Genomic DNA, 17,307 nt, shown 5'->3' on the forward strand with positions numbered 1-17,307 from the left:
AAATTGTAGATGTGGGGCATTTAGAAATTGTGGGCATGGTTGGGTGGATAAGGGGGTATGGTCACATTTTGTCCTGAACTTTTTACCTTCAATAATGGGATATATATCATTGGTTAAAAAAAAAATATTTATTTGTCAAGCTCAATGTGTTTTAAAACCAGAAACCTCCATCTATAATTTTCTATGTTCTCTCCAAAGTTAGGTAGTGGTCATTGTGCTTTCTACATTATTAGAGTGCTGTTGAGTTTGTCTCAACACTCTAATTGCACAATACAGCTGTAGTAACTAATCAGGGGAAACAAGCAGGTAGGTTTTATATATATATATATATATATATATATATATATATATATATATATATATATATATATATATATGTGTGTGTGTGTGTGTGTGTGTGTGTTCATGTGTAAACTTTTATATAATCACTTGTACAAGACTTAACAATGGACCTGGTGCGTATCTCTGCCATACTTTGGATACAAATATTTAAAAGTTAGGATGTGTAATTGTACCATAAACTTCACATGGTTCTGATAAAATTATAGTAACAGCAGCTGATAAAGAAAAGACACATTACATTTAAGTAAACTGAAACCCTATGTTGTCTCCCGCATGATCTAATCACACTTTAAAACTTTATTTTACAGGTCAGCAGATCCAAAATTGTCTGGGAGGCTTTCATAAATAATTTATTTACAGCATTTTACTTATTGAAGAACATTTAAATTTGTCCCAAAATTATTAAAATTATATCTGTATTAAAATTGTTGTCTGATGCCATGAACCACAAATATCCCAACAACAATATTGTCTAGCATCACAATTCTTCTGGACAAAGGTCAGCGAGACGTTAAACCACTTCTATACAACACAAAGAGAGGACATAATGACATTTTCATCATTGTGACTTGGCTGTCAGATGATCAATAGAAAGTATTTTATTAAGAAAATTGAAAAGGAGCAATTGTAAGTAGTGTAGTTCATTGTGAATTGCCTTTTTATTTTGTGAAGATATAAATATGCTTATTTACTTGAAATATTTTATATTCTTAGTATTATAAACAATGCTATGCTGATTTGCAGACTTCTGTATCTGGTTTTAAAGAACAGTCTTCCAGATAAGCTTTTTTTTTCCAAATGCCTTACCCATTTCCCTTGCTTATAAAGAAGTGATCTATAACCTGGGATACCCTTGTTCTGCATAGAGTGGCGGCTTGTGGTTCTCTGTCATCCAAAAAGCTGGGACCAGTGTTGAAAAGACCATGGGTACAGGAGCTGCGGCTGCTAAGAAGAAGCTTCTCACTCAGCTCCTTTCAAAGTTGAGCAGTGGGCCCGGAAGACTACAAAAATATCCCTTCATCATCATCATCATTTATTTATATAGCGCCACTAATTCCGCAGCGCTGTGCAGAGAACTCACTCACATCAGTCCCTGCCCCATTGGAGCTTACAGTCTAAATTCCCACAACACAAACACACACACACAGACTAGGCTCAAATTGTTAGCAGCCAATTAACCTACAAGTATGTTTTTGGAGTGTGAGAGGAAACCAGAGGACCTGGAGAAAACCCACGCAAACACAGGGAGAACATACAAACTCCTCACAGATAAGGTCATGGTTGGGAATTGAACTCATGACCCCAGTGCTGTAAGGCAGAAGTGCTAACCGCTTAGTCACCGTGCTGCCCAAGTTTTGCTATGGGGCCTGACAATGTACTGCTCCTCCCCTGGGTGGGACTTTAAGATCTAATTAAATCAGTGGAATGTTGCCATGGGATAAATCCATGAGAATAGTCTAACAGTAGTTGTCATGGTTACCTATAAATACTGGGGCTTTCTTTTTGTGTGACAGAAGTTCAGGTCTCCTCCTGGCATAGAAAAATACATTCCCAAGGAAGGAAATCCCACCATAAAGGTATAATGAGGGGTGGTAGTTTTTAATTAATGCTGATAAGGTTACGTGCTGCTGAAAACAGTATATTATGGTATGCACATTAAACGATAATTCAACTAATAATAAATTCCATTTTTAAAACTAAACACCTTTTAATAAAGCAAATAATCATATCAGTAGGATCAGTAGAGAGCGTTGTTTGTTATTACATGTATTTATTTAAGGCTTCATTTTTAACACTGTCATTTTAATGTTTGGTGTACATAACAGATAAGGAAATAACACTTTCTCCATTGAGATTTGCTGAGGCATTTTACATTCCAGTAAACATACTTTGAGCGTTGGTGATACTGATAATGTCGTAAAGCATACTTTAAAATAAAATAATTAAAAGAAGAACTGTGACAATGTTTCATTTTATGATATGCTCACTCCGGCAACCACCATAATAAAGGTGGTAGCCTCTTTTTTATAATAATTAACCAACAATAATCATATTCACCACTGACATTTAACTATTTTACAAGTAAGAAAATGAAAAAGCATTTTATTTACTTTAGATAAGTATTCTATTCAGGGTGTGGTGACATGAACAGTGACCAAAAGATCTCTACTGTAAATAATACACGGGATTAAACACCTGCGTCAGGGAATTATGGGTAGAGATATGCAAATGAGAATCTTTTCTTGTACTTGTTCTCGGTAGACGGATTACACAATGCAGTTAGGTTAGCACAGACACTAGGGGTAATGTAACACCAAAATATACATCCTGGGGTATATACACATTGAAGTTTGCATTGTGTTTTTGATATCATGTTACAACACAAATAAAAACTTATATGAACTGCATTGTGTTTAAGTCATACTTACCAACTTCCTGGAGTTGGTGTCTGGGAGCCCCCCTGGGGCAGGTGGGCGTGCGGGGGGCGGGGCTCCAAAAATTGCGTAATTTTGGACCTGCCTCCGTGACGTAATGACAAATCATTTTACAGCAGGGGGCGGGGCCAAATGCTGCGATTCCCGGAGAATTGCGGCATTTTGGCCCTAATTTTGCCCACTTCACTAGGAAGTGGGCAGATGCGGGAGATTGCCACACTCTCCCGGGAGTTCGAGAGACTCACCCGAAATGCGGGAGTCTCCCGGAAATTCCGGGAGAGTTGGCAAGTATGGTTTAAGCATGTATTTAATATGCATCTGAAATGTGTTTCAATGCATTAGCAAGCGCATTCAGTATGCGTGATGAAAACGCATAAGTAAACACACTTAACCACATTTAATTGCGTTTGCAATGCAAAGCGCTTCCAGTTTTCAACTGCACTGATGCACACAGGGCGTAGGAACGAATATTTACATGGGGGGGTGCAAAAGACCATGGACTACTATAGGGCTTGGAACCCCCTTTTCCTGAGTTTGTAGATACTGTAGATATAGAAAGACTCCCAATCCTATGTTAATTTTTGTCAGTGTTTCAGGGGTTGGCCAAAAAATGTATCTATAAATTATTTAATAAATATTATTATTAATATTAATTTCCAATTATTACAATAGCTGTTAGAAAGATAGATAAATTCAATTGTTCATCTTAAAAATTTTCATTTTTCATTAACCTAGTTTTATTCAGATTTCGTTGACAGCCTAATCTCATGTGACTGGGAGTATTTTTAAATCTATAGTCACCGCCTCACTGGTTATGGTATGTGCTATAAATTTAAATTGCTATGTCTCATGTTTGTTACTGGACGCACCGCACGAAATTCAGGGTAAAAGTAAAGTGAATAGTTGTTCATCATCAATACAGGTTATTAACGCACCAGTTAGAGTTTTTAAAAGAAACAAACCAATCAATCTATATTAAATCTATACTAAGGCAATCTATATTAAAGAACATTTGATAGTTATACTAAGACAATCTATCATTTAAAAAAGTTTAGAACAGATACTTTGACTTCAGAAAGTAGCATGAATGCTTTTGTGTAGAAGTTCATGGGGGGGCAAAACACAGTCTTTGCCCACCCAATAGACGTCATGGGGGGGCAAATTGGCCCCTCTGCCCCCTCTGGTCCCTACACACCTGGATGCACATCAGATGCACTGATATGGAATAAGAAACTTTCAATAAATATACTGTGGCTCAGTGCAAATACGTGCACATAAAAACACAAATATATAGTTATAATATATATAATTGTCAACATGTGCTAAAGTTGCTTTAAACACAAAATGGATCATTTCTATGCCAGAATGTTATCTAAGGGGAGAATTCTACAAAGGTGGGGGGGGGGGAGGGATAAATTGCCTTTAAGATGGTGGTAGATATTCTATAATAAAAATAACACATATTTTAAATCAAACTTGCAACCACTTTGTGGCTATAAGCAGGAGGTAAACATGTTGATATTTGATCATAGAATATAGAGTGGATTTAACACCATTTAAGGATAATTTAGCCCCTCTTTTTGATTCCCCAACATTTATAGAATTCTACTCTCAATAGAAAGTAAAGCTTCGTATCATTTCTCTAAGAAACTGAGTCATTAAGGAGAGCAAAGCATAAAAAAGGAGTAACTTTGCACCTGGCCAAAACCACGCTGTATTGGAGGGGAAGGTGAATGTAAAATGTGGGGACAGATTTATAGTTTGGGTAGGGCAGAAAGCTATCAAGTATGTGTGTGCTACATGAAAAAACAGCCAGTATTTAACTTACGTGCAAAATAATTAACTAAATTACACCCCTTGCATTGTAACATGGTTTGTCCCGGAGAGCATCTACTCCTTTTTTTGTCTTACTCTCCTTAATGACTCAGGACCTAAGACTTGGAACTCGCGTATAATCTGTCTGAAAGCACAAGCTGAAAAGGTGGTAATTTGCATTTCTTTACCCATTGATGGCATTCTAGTGCCTGTATCTGCTTCTTCAGTGTGGAAATGTTGTTTTTATACAAGCTGATCATGTAAAGTTAGACTATTTATAACTCAAGATGGTGTTTACAGTCCTCTGTTATAGATAAACATGAACTAGTATAATTTTCCAGAAATTGAATGACAGAATACGGCAGTTGGAAACACAGTCATGGCTATTGGAAAGCTGTTGGCAAATGAATCGAACACAGAGAACATTCTTCATTTAGTAAAAAAATATTTTCAGAGCGTCATGGTGTGCGACACGAGTGGCTACATACAGGTTAGGTTTAGAATACATGGTAATATTGCACTCATTGATATGATACATAAATTCTAATGCCTTTGAGTCCAGTGAATACAGACTGCATTGTCAAGTCATCATAGGATAAATGTCTGCCTTCAAATCCATATCAATATCAAATCCAGAGTTACACTCCATAGTTCTCAGAAGAGTTGCTGTATATACGGAATATAGGGGTTGAGAAAAAAACCCCAAAGAACTTTAGCAAAGTTATTATCACTGACGATAAATCAGGAAATCCAGGTCTAATAAAAGTGAAAAATAGTTGTAAAAAGTCAAACATTTTTTTTTTTTTACAACTGGCACAAAGTTTCCTTCTTATAACAAAAAAACAATATACAATCATTCAAATATCTTAACATCGAAGATGCTTCTTGCTTGACATGTCGTTCCAAATCCTGTGCATTTCTTCTGGGCCGATCTGGTGCACCGTGATGACTCTACGATAGCGACACAGGCTATAGGCCATTTTCCAATGATTAAAGCCACTGTTTTGAAAGGGGTGAATTCCGAGCTTCCGCAAGCAGAGTCCCACATACACATCCTCGAGATGCAAAAGTCTTGTGTGGAGAGAAGTTTTATAAATGAGGTCTGCCACATCAGCAGAAAAGATGTACCCGGTTCCCGAACAAAACGGTGGGTAGTTGCTATCGGGGTACAAGTCTCTTGGCATGTACCATTTGCTGCGTACGTCCCTTATGGGTCCTCCATTGATGACGTAGCCAGTAAAATATCTTCTCCTAGGCTTTGTGGTCGGTTTCAGAAGTTTATAAATCAGGTTGTCCATATTTACAAAAATATCACTGTCTGTTTTCATCACATATTTAGCCTTTGAGCAGAACGTGGCCACCCATCTCATGCCCATCAATGTTTTGAGGGTCAGATTGTGGTAAGAATCAATGAAGTCTTCTACGACGATATCATGAAATATCTGACTTTCTTGCTCAACCATCTGATTTAAAACAGCATCTGAGTTTTTGCCCAGAAGAAAAAGTGTTACAATTTTAATCCCCTTGAAGTTGCTTTCATTTCCCCAGGTCTCTCGGATTGCCTGTCGGGCGTCAAATTCCTTATGGGTTGTGCTTATAAGAATCACCAAAAAAGGGCTGCCATTATTTTCACATTTCTCAGGCTCATTGATAACAAATTCAAACGAATGAGGGTTTATGGGTCGAGTTCTAATATTGCCAAAGGAAATGTTTTTATGGGATATGGGTATTTTGTTCAGCCTGTAACCAGTGTAGTTGGATGTAGGGCGGGTGACACTTAGATACCAAAGAGCACTTGCCCAACACACGACTGTCAAAATATATAAGCATGACACCTTTGATGCCATAGTTTCTTCAGTCTTCTAGGCAATGTTTCCTTTAAACAGTCTTCTCATTACATTGACCATTTTTTGCTCCAACGAGGGCAACATATTAGTTGAGAGACAACGTATATAGATATGCCAGGAACGAATAAAATCCTGTTGGAAATTAATTTTCTTTCTTTTGCAGTTTGAGTAATCGCATTGTTTTCTCTGTAAGATAAAGACAGAAAAAAAAGGCTGTTAAATATTAAAAAAGGAAGAGGGAAGGAGAAGCGTTGCACAAATGGAGCAAGTTTAACCAAAACAAACACTACAATGCAAGGTATGTCAGCGTAGAGAGAATGGACCACATTTTGCTGTAATGACTATCATCACAATTTATTTATATAGCACTACTAATTCCGCAGCACTGTACAGAGAACTCACTCACATCAGTCCCTGCCCCATTGGAGCTTACAGTCTAAATTCCCTAACATACACACACACACACACACACACACACACACACACACAGACTAGGGTCAATTTGACAGCAGCCAATTAACCTACTAGTATGTTTTTGGAGTGTGGGAGGAAACCAGAGCACCCGGAGGAAACCCACGCATACACAGGGAGAACATACAAACGCTACACAGATAAGGCCATACATAACCAATACATAACCCCAGTGCTGAGAGGCAGAAGTGCTAACAACTAAGCCACTATGCTGCCCACTTATTTACAGTGTTTATGTGACTGTACCTTACCTGTGTCAACTTGGCGCAATGCATAGAATGAGAAGTTAGCACGACAAAGCTTCAAATGTTTTAATTAGACATACTTACAGGTTAAACTATTTTATTTTTCCTAAACTCAATAAATCAAGTGATAAAGAACAGCCTGTAACCAGGTGGAGTATGAGAGGTGTGCCAGGGGCCTCATGTAACCCTTTTTCTGATGGTTAAAAGTTGAAATAATTAATTATTAATATGTAAAACATGCCGCCACCACATTAGGCCTCAGGACCTTATAGATCCAACTTTTTTAAACCAATAATTCCTAGTTATCTAATTTACTAACATCTGTAGAGATCAGCAGAATATTTCCTTATCCAACTACCTCTAGACAACTACATATTAATTTATTCTGAAGAATTTGTAGGGGCTCATTTAGAGTTACCTCAATTTTTGGCATATGGTATGTATATCCATACTGCGCATGGAGATCAAAAATGCACATGAATACGTCCATATATCATATGACCATATATCATCAGCACTATGTTGATGCTTCCAATTGGCTGATTGTGTATTGACGCCTCCAGCTGATTTAAATCATTAGCTTCGCACCTATATTATATAAAGTCGCAGACATCTATTTGCAGTACTTAATTGACATTTCCATTTGTACTAGTACTGCTGTTAAGTCACATTTTTGTGCTCTCTCTACTCTATTGTGGGCAGAAGGTATTGACATTTGTGTGCCTGATATACGTCTGTGCAAATGCTACTGTTTCGGAGCTCCATGCATCTTGATATACATCCGACACAACATACGAACGTAAATTAAGTTGTTTTTTTAAGTGTGTCTTTTCCTACGTATGTGTGGACCCAAAACGCATCCACCTTATTTTGAACATGAGCTTTCATTCTGCCCAGTTCCTCTTACATACGCTTGTGATGATAATAGAGTGGCAGGGAGGAATAGGCTGAGTTTCGAATATATGAACTTGTACCGCTCAAGGGAAAATAATTTACCATCTCTTTTATGTTTAGGAAGCAGAATGCATATATTGTAGAAGATTTTCAAAAGTGATTCACTGGCCTCAGATTTACACAATAGTTATTTACCATTTTCAGCACACCAGGTGGGATTTAGCATCATATCTCTCACAGAGTTTTAGTTATGGGCGCAATATTATTTATGGTAAAATGTACAAGTGCGGCATAGAATTTGCAGCCTCGAGAGTCATCCGAACAGAATTAATCTGAAATAACAATCTCACATCCATAAATACAAAGCGAGGGAGTATTGATCTATTTTGCTACTGCACGTTAATAGCAATTCATATTGTTCTTCATATTGTTATCTTGCTAGCTTATTATTTCTGAATGATAAAGAATTGTAGATCTTTTGCAAAGGGAAGAATAAAATGTTGCAGGTTTCTTTATTATTGTTTTTTATCTCTTTGAGTGATTCCATATTGTACGTCGGAGAGGGGGGCTGTGGGCGAGCTGGTATTATCGAGGCAGACCGTTTATACTCAATCCACCCTTGGATCAGAGATTGTTGCTCCCCTTCCTCCCCTATTGTCTCTTGTCCTCTCCTCTACTCCCTTCCTATCCTACTTCCCCTTACACTCTCCTGTCTTCTCCACCCCTCTCCGCTGACAAGAGAATTACTAGTGGGGGCATGTAAAGGGTAAGTATAGTTGAATAAAATGAAGTAATTGTTTGGTATGGTGGAAAGGTTCCTGGAAATGCTATGGGAAGAGCATTTCGGCAAGAATGGATCAGATCCCATCATGTCTTATTCCCGCTTTGCGTGTTCTGCACCAGCATCAGTCCCCCCCACCCCCCTAAAAATACAAGCTGCTCTATTTTATGGTTCATTAGGATATATAAAAGTACCAAAATAGAAGCATAATCTTAATCTTGCATGTGATTGGCTGAAAGTCATATATGATTAAGACATTCCTTTATTATATAATGTGTCAAACTTTATCAGTGCTATGGTGAGTTCGTATCTGCAACTGTGTAATTCTATAAGGTACAAATGCTATATGAAATTGTTGCTTTATTATTAATTCATTATAAAATAATTAATGAAATTAATTATTATTGATCATTTATAAGAATTTGTTTGATAAATACTGGGAAAGATTTTCAAACAGTTGCGGAACTCCCTGGAGGCGAGGGGTGGGCCTGACATCGCCGGTCCATCCTTCTGATGACGCAGCGCCCACGAGCAGTGATTTCTCAGGGGATACTCACAAGAGCACAGCGGGAGCCGCAGAAAGGAGTACCGCCATTACTGAGACCTCCATTCATTTCAGCTATGGGGCCTTGTTTCAAAAATCATTAACATTTTTTTTTAATGTTACTTTATGGTTGAACTACAGCACTAGTGAATTTTAAACATATCTGATTTTAGAAGAGGGAATGGAAGAAGGCGCTGGATTGGATTTCAGTAAAGCAATTAAAAGAAAACCTTTTATATTAATTAGGAGACTCAGACAACACTGCTCAAGCATTTTGGGATAAAAACATCACCAATGTTAGTCATAGCCCTGTATGATAGAGCCTGAAATGTACGGCTTTGTGTTACAGATTCATTGTCTGTGATTAATCTGGGTTTTCCAAAGAAATTTGTCTCCAGCCTGACTCCAGCAATTCTGCAGCCATGTTTTAAATCATGTTTATTTTCTGCACTGTAGAATGCAATAGGACCACAGAGTAAAACTGCATATTATCTGAAAAGGCACTGCATGGCTTGAATAAAAACATGCAGTCATTTGCACTTAAGACAAATTTAATCGCTGATTAATGCCCTGTCCATTTTGCAATTAAAATAGTTCAGTTTTCATTGGATTCCGGGGAGCCTATTTGTCATCTGAAAGCCATTTGTGTAACCATGACAACACATTTCTCTGAAAACAGAATTATCAATGGTATAGAAAAAAAAGATTCACTACTCTTAGCATAGATCAATTTGTTTGGAAGGCTTTAATTCATCAAATGGTGAGAAAATCTTTCCAATGGAAAATATATTCTCCAAATCCCGTGTGTCTCATTTTTTATCAATACAGTACCAGTTTCAAAACCTTTAACTTCGAGTGTTTGTATTTTTCTCGAATCTACACTTATCTGTCTGGAGTAACAATGAAGAGTGGAAATAAGCATATATATAAGTTTATTTATAATACTACTACTATGTAATATAATCGATACAATGCACTTTTAGTCTATATATATATATATATATATATGGCATGATGGAGCACTCATTGCTTGGTGCAGCGGTCCCCAACGTGTGCGCCGCGACTCCCAGGAGTGTGTGGATGAAGGGGGCACAGAGTGTGTGGATGAAGGAGGGTACAGAGTGTGCAGATGAAGGAGGGCACAGAGGGTGTGGATGAAGGAGGGCATAGAGTGTGTGGATGAAGGAGGGTACAGAGTGTGCAGATGAAGGAGGGCACAGAGGGTGTGGATGAAGGAGGGCCCAGAGTGTATGGATGAAGGGGGCACAGAGTGTGTGGATGAAGGAGGGTACAGAGTGTGCGGATGAAGGAGGGCACAGAGGGTGTGGATGAAGGAGGGCATAGAGTGTGTGGATGAAGGAGGGTACAGAGTGTGCAGATGAAGGAGGGCACAGAGGGTGTGGATGAAGGAGGGCCCAGAGTGTATGGATGAAGGGGGCACAGAGTGTGTGGATGAAGGAGGGTACAGAGTGTGCAGATGAAGGAGGGCACAGAGTGTGCAGATGAAGGAGGGCACAGAGGGTGAGGATGAAGGAGGGCACAGAGGGTGAGGATGAAGGGGGCACAGAGTGTGTGGATGAAGGGGGCACAGAGTGTGTGGATGAAGGGGGCACAGAGTGTGTGGATGAAGGAGGGTACAGAGTGTGCAGATGAAGGAGGGCATAGAGTGTGTGGATGAAGGAGGGCCCAGAGTGTATGGATGAAGGGGGCACAGAGTGTGTGGATGAAGGAGGGTACAGAGTGTGCAGATGAAGGAGGGCACAGAGGGTGTGGATGAAGGAGGGCATAGAGTGTGTGGATGAAGGAGGGTACAGAGTGTGCAGATGAAGGAGGGCACAGAGGGTGTGGATGAAGGAGGGCCCAGAGTGTATGGATGAAGGGGGCACAGAGTGTGTGGATGAAGGAGGGTACAGAGTGTGCAGATGAAGGAGGGCACAGAGTGTGCAGATGAAGGAGGGCACAGAGGGTGAGGATGAAGGGGGCACAGAGTGTGTGGATGAAGGGGGCACAGAGTGTGTGGATGAAGGGGGCACAGAGTGTGTGGATGAAGGAGGGTACAGAGTGTGCAGATGAAGGAGGGCATAGAGTGTGTGGATGAAGGAGGGCCCAGAGTGTATGGATGAAGGGGGCACAGAGTGTGTGGATGAAGGAGGGTACAGAGTGTGCAGATGAAGGAGGGCACAGAGGGTGTGGATGAAGGAGGGCATAGAGTGTGTGGATGAAGGAGGGTACAGAGTGTGCAGATGAAGGAGGGCACAGAGGGTGTGGATGAAGGAGGGCCCAGAGTGTATGGATGAAGGGGGCACAGAGTGTGTGGATGAAGGAGGGTACAGAGTGTGCAGATGAAGGAGGGCACAGAGTGTGCAGATGAAGGAGGGCACAGAGGGTGAGGATGAAGGGGGCACAGAGTGTGTGGATGAAGGGGGCACAGAGTGTGTGGATGAAGGGGGCACAGAGTGTGTGGATGAAGGAGGGTACAGAGTGTGCAGATGAAGGAGGGCACAGAGGGTGTGGATGAAGGAGGGCATAGAGTGTGTGGATGAAGGAGGGCACAGAGTGTGTTGATGAAGGAGGCACAGAGTGTGTGGATGACGGAGGGCACAGAGTGTATGGATGAAGGGGGCACAGAGTGTGTGGATGAAGGAGGGTACAGAGTGTGCAGATGAAGGAGGGCATAGAGTGTGTGGATGAAGGAGGGCCCAGAGTGTATGGATGAAGGGGGCACAGAGTGTGTGGATGAAGGAGGGTACAGAGTGTGCAGATGAAGGAGGGCACAGAGGGTGTGGATGAAGGAGGGCATAGAGTGTGTGGATGAAGGAGGGTACAGAGTGTGCAGATGAAGGAGGGCACAGAGGGTGTGGATGAAGGAGGGCCCAGAGTGTATGGATGAAGGGGGCACAGAGTGTGTGGATGAAGGAGGGTACAGAGTGTGCAGATGAAGGAGGGCACAGAGTGTGCAGATGAAGGAGGGCACAGAGGGTGAGGATGAAGGGGGCACAGAGTGTGTGGATGAAGGGGGCACAGAGTGTGTGGATGAAGGGGGCACAGAGTGTGTGGATGAAGGAGGGTACAGAGTGTGCAGATGAAGGAGGGCACAGAGGGTGTGGATGAAGGAGGGCATAGAGTGTGTGGATGAAGGAGGGCACAGAGTGTGTTGATGAAGGAGGCACAGTGTGATTTTTGTACATGTTGTTGTTTTATTTTGTTTGATCTTATTCCTCTTTGTATTAGCTGTAAATTATTGTTTGACAGAAATATAATTAAATAAAAATATATAAAAATATTCTTTTCCCTTGGATTTATGTGTATTATTTTTGCAAACAACTTACTAAGTATTTCTGTCCTGACCTAAATAAGTATTACGTTATTTTGACCCAGCTACTTATAAAATGGGACTGCTCGGTAATTATTTTGGAGGGGTGCCTTGAAAAAATTATGGAGACTCTAAGGGTGCCGCAAACTGAAAAAGTTTGGGAACCACTGGCTTGGTGCATTGGATGCACCATTCTCGTCTACCTGTACCCACTTCCATTGAAGTGCCAATGTGTGGGTTGGGTTACTGTGGTGCAATCCCATTAAATGTCCAATGACTTGTAGAGGTCTGAGGTTCTTAGAGCACATTTTAATTTTAAATACATTTTAATTTTAAATACAACACCAGAGTGACTTCACTTCAGATAGGGACACAAAATAACTGTCCACTTTTGGAAGTGGGAACTTATCTCTCTCAGTGTCATTTGCCTACAAAATAGAATACTAGACGTGTGCTCTGTGGCAAGTCAAAGAGAACCCTATTTTTTTTCAAATAAGTATTTTATACTGAGGCAGGAATTAACAGATTTTCTGTCTGGCGATCCTCCCAAACATAGCTGAGAAGCTTTCAAACAAGCAGATCTTGAGATACTTTACTATAATTTCTTAGCAATGTCCTGTAATATTTCTATCAAAAGCCATAGGATCATTATTGGGTATGTATGTAAATTAATTAAAAAGACGTCCATATGTTAACCCTATTGGACTGTGGGGGTAGTCACCTTCTGACTGCACCAATAGACCCCAGTGGCACTGGAAGGGTTTCGGCTGCTCGGCCACAGAGAAAGAATGGCCTGATCTTGCCCAATTTGGCCATCTATGCAGATGGCCAATTTGGATATTAATCCAGTAGCAAGACAGCAGCTTTGGCCTATGTGTGGCAGCCTTAACAAAGCATTCTATTATTTTTAGATGTGTTGGTGCCTATTTTTTTTTCTTTTTTTGTGTTACTGTATGTACCGTATTTCCCCATGTATAAGACGCACCCATGTATAAGAGGGACCTTAATTTTGGGGCCCAAACTCATGTTACTTTCGGTGGCTTTAACTTTACCAGAGGTCTTACAAAAGCAAACAGCATACTTCCCAAAAATTACTCAAGTCTAGTAACGCCTATTATGTAAAACTACCCCAACCATGGAAGGGAAGAGCTTACTCTCGCAGTGATTTATCGGAGTAGAACCCATTCTTAAAACTCACCTCAGAGCCAGATTCTGATGAACTGGATGAAGAGGAACTGGAAGAGTCATCTGGGCTCATCGGAACTCTCGGTCGCGTGATTAACAGCTCCGAGAGAGGAGAAGAGACTGGAGCGAGGGTGCGGGAAGCTGAGTCTCTGTCAGCAATGTCATGCTGCATCAATGGGTGATAGGAAGTAAATAGGTAAATACCGCTGCCACTGTATAAGACACAGGGCCGTAACTAGGGCTGTGCGACAGGGGCGACTGCCCAGGGCGCAATGCTGAAGGGGGGCGCAATTTAGGAATATTTTAGGTTAATTTGGCTAAAATTGAGGACTAGGGGGGCGGCATTTGTCTTTCTCGCCCACGGCACTAGAATTCTAAGTTACGGCTCTGATAAGACGCACCCAGCTTTTAGACCCCAAATTTTGGTGAAAAAGGTGCTTGTTATACATGGGGAAATACGGTAAATAAGGTTAAAGCGGGCATGTCTATAACCAACCCATAGTCAATTAAAGTATTTGGGGCATATTAAATTAGCTTTCTGGTTCGTGGTAACGTGCGTTACCGCGAATCCTGCGCACTATTGCCGTTAATACGGTACCGCATTAATGCAGATTTTCGTACGCAACCCTATGGGCTACGAATGAAAATCCACGTTATTGCGGTACCGTGTATTGACTACGCGGCCCGTTCCGGCGCGATCCCGCGAACCGGAAAGCTAATTGAATATGCCCCTTAGGGGGGTATTTAATTGTTCATCCGGACCGCCGAAAAACTCGCGCTCTAAAACTATTACCGTTAGTACGGTAATATTGCGTGTAAAAAACGTTCATACCGTAATTTACTCGCTGAATTTCAGCTCGCAGCTAAGGGAGCTGCGAGCTGAAATTCAGCGAGTAATTACCGTATTAACGGTAATAGTTTTAGAACGCGAGTTTTTGGGCGGTAATGACGAACATTTGAATACCCTCTTAGAGTCTTCAATTAAAAGCAACATTGTAGATGTTAGAAAGAGCAGGAAGCAGGCATATAGATTTGTACATGCTCCACTTTTAAGATGCCAAGTTCGCCATCTTATTTATATAACTTTTCCACTATACAATTAAAAAGGCATCAACAATGAACTTCTGTAGGAAACAAAGTCCATACAATCAACCTGTTTCCGATATGTCTATATTTGTTAGTGTTACGGCTAACATCTATTGTCATAAGCTTGCAGAACTAGTGATAGAGGTCTTTGCCTATAGCAGGCGCCTTTTTCGTAGAGCTTGTCATGGGCCGGGATGAATCAGAAGTGACTTCCCTGTCATCATGGTGACAACCGGGACGTGGCCGCACAGTAAACAATGAGCCGCAGAGGCTTGGGGCACCGTCCGCGGCTCATGACAGTTAGTTTTGTTCTGCTGGATCTAATGGGGGAAGTTTCATTAGAGAATTCAATATGGTTCTCCCAAACCACATAAATAAATGCAAATACTGTTAAATTGTAATAGTTCCATTGACCATAATTAAAACAAAGAGAAAGAAAGGATCAAAGTAGTCATAAAAATGTTTAATCACTTATGGGGAATATACAGTTTCCTTCCTCTCTGCATTTAATCCAGGACTGATATTATTCCTCCTATTCTTTCATGCTGACAAATTTCATCTCCTATGCATCGAGCATAAATGAATAAGCTTCAGCCACCATCTGTCTTCACATTTATATTATTTGTTTTACAGTCAATATTATATGGCCCAAGAGCCTTGAGGCCAAGGGAGGCAACACTGAATGTATTTCCACTTATCATTGACAGTGTAAGGAGATACACAGCTAGCACACTTTGGTCTTCCCATGGTGCCAAGTGTAAACTTAAATTAAATGATTTAGTCTTCTGGAAATAAGCACACTTTGTAAAACTAAGATTTCCACCTTGTACTTTTCCTAAGAACACAATCTAATTTTCTTCCTGAAGTCCCCAGACATAAACACAGTTGCTGAAGAAAAACATTGCACGTTTTATTGTCAATGCTGTTTAATAAAATAGGAACATTCACACACACACACACACAGCTATTTCTATTTGCTTTGGGTATTCATTATAGCCCTCATGTAGAGTAAATTTGTGGGGCATAAATATATATGTATTTCTGTACAGCACATGCGTAACAAAATACGTCAATATTCAGATATGAGCATATCTCAGACTTCTGGTCCCTTAGGCCTAGAGAGGCCACCTCTGCTTGGCTGTTTGCATATTGACCCCTCGAACTGATAGTAATTCATTCATTAGCATCGCAACTATATTGGGCCTGATTCTTTAAGGAAAGTAAAACAAAGAAGTGAGTGGCTCTGAACCTTGGAAAAACCATGTTACAATGCAAGGGGTGCAAATGAGTATATTATTTTGCACATAAGGAAAATACTGGCTGTTTTTTTCACATAGGACACAAATACTTGATAGCTTTATTTTTACACTGACATTAAAAGTTGATCTAGGACATGATCTATCCCAATTATAAATCTGTAGCCACATTTTAAATTTACCTCCCACTCCAATACAACATGGTTTTGCCAAGATTCAAAGTCATCCTTTTTTTTTGCTTTACTTTCCTTAATGAATCAGATCCATTATGCTAAGTTGCAGTCATCAATTCGGATTAATTATTTGTCATTTTCATTTGGACTACTGCAGGAAAGCCGAAAACCCACTGGATTTATGTAGCGGCAAACGACAGACGGGAAACTTTTGTATTTGTATGAAAAATGTATTACATTATATTCTATACGAATAGGGTACTGTGACTTGTGCATTTATAACTAACACTGTCATCTATGCTATGGTTGCCATAAGTATACACATTTGCATGCCGGATAAGCGTTTGATGTTGAAATACTGCTATGTTTAACTTTTGTGTTGGATATATCTTGAGATACAAACTTAAGACTGCAATTCTTTAGAGAAATTTTACGCGTAGGTTTGGGGTTCAAAATGTGTCAAACACTAATTTGTGTTTTCATTCATGTTGATTTAATGAAGAAACCTAAAGACCTATCTCAAACGCATTGGTCTATTTCATGTTAAATGAACTGTAAAGCAAGGCATTTAATGTACTGGGGCCTGATTCATTAAGAATCTTAACTTAAGAAACTTCTTATTTAAGTCTCCTGGACAAAACCATGTTACAATGCAAGGGGTGAAAATTAGTTTTTTGTTTTGCACATAAGTTAAATACTGACTGTTTTTTCATGTAGCACACAAATAGATTATGTGTTCATCTGAAATTTTAAGTGGATATTTGTGTGCTACATGAAAAAACAGTCAGTATTTAACTTATGTGCGAAACAGAATACTAATTTTCACCCCTTGCATTGTAACATGGGTTTGTCCCGCAGACTTAAATAAGAAGTTTCTTAAGTTAAGATTCTTAATGAATCAGGCCCCTGGTTTGTTTATG

General features: G+C 40.0%; 1 protein-coding gene across 3 annotated transcripts in view; it reads right to left on the bottom strand.

The window, feature by feature from the left end:
* Positions 1-356: 356 nt before the first annotated feature.
* Positions 357-17,307, bottom strand: part of B3GALT1 (beta-1,3-galactosyltransferase 1) — a 230,150-nt gene continuing 213,199 nt past the window's right edge. For 2 of the 3 annotated variants that reach the window (XM_075180716.1, XM_075180718.1), the window contains exon 5: positions 357-6,625. In XM_075180716.1, the coding sequence (XP_075036817.1) occupies positions 5,459-6,439 (981 nt within the window). In that variant the 5' untranslated portion in view covers positions 6,440-6,625 and the 3' untranslated portion in view covers positions 357-5,458. Of the gene's footprint in view, positions 6,626-13,885; positions 14,040-17,307 lie in introns of those variants that run through there. The other variant, XM_075180719.1, reaches the window with a different exon arrangement.

The sequence above is a fragment of the Mixophyes fleayi genome, chromosome 7 (assembly GCF_038048845.1).
Source record: "Mixophyes fleayi isolate aMixFle1 chromosome 7, aMixFle1.hap1, whole genome shotgun sequence".
Taxonomy (NCBI): Eukaryota; Metazoa; Chordata; class Amphibia; order Anura; family Limnodynastidae; genus Mixophyes; species Mixophyes fleayi.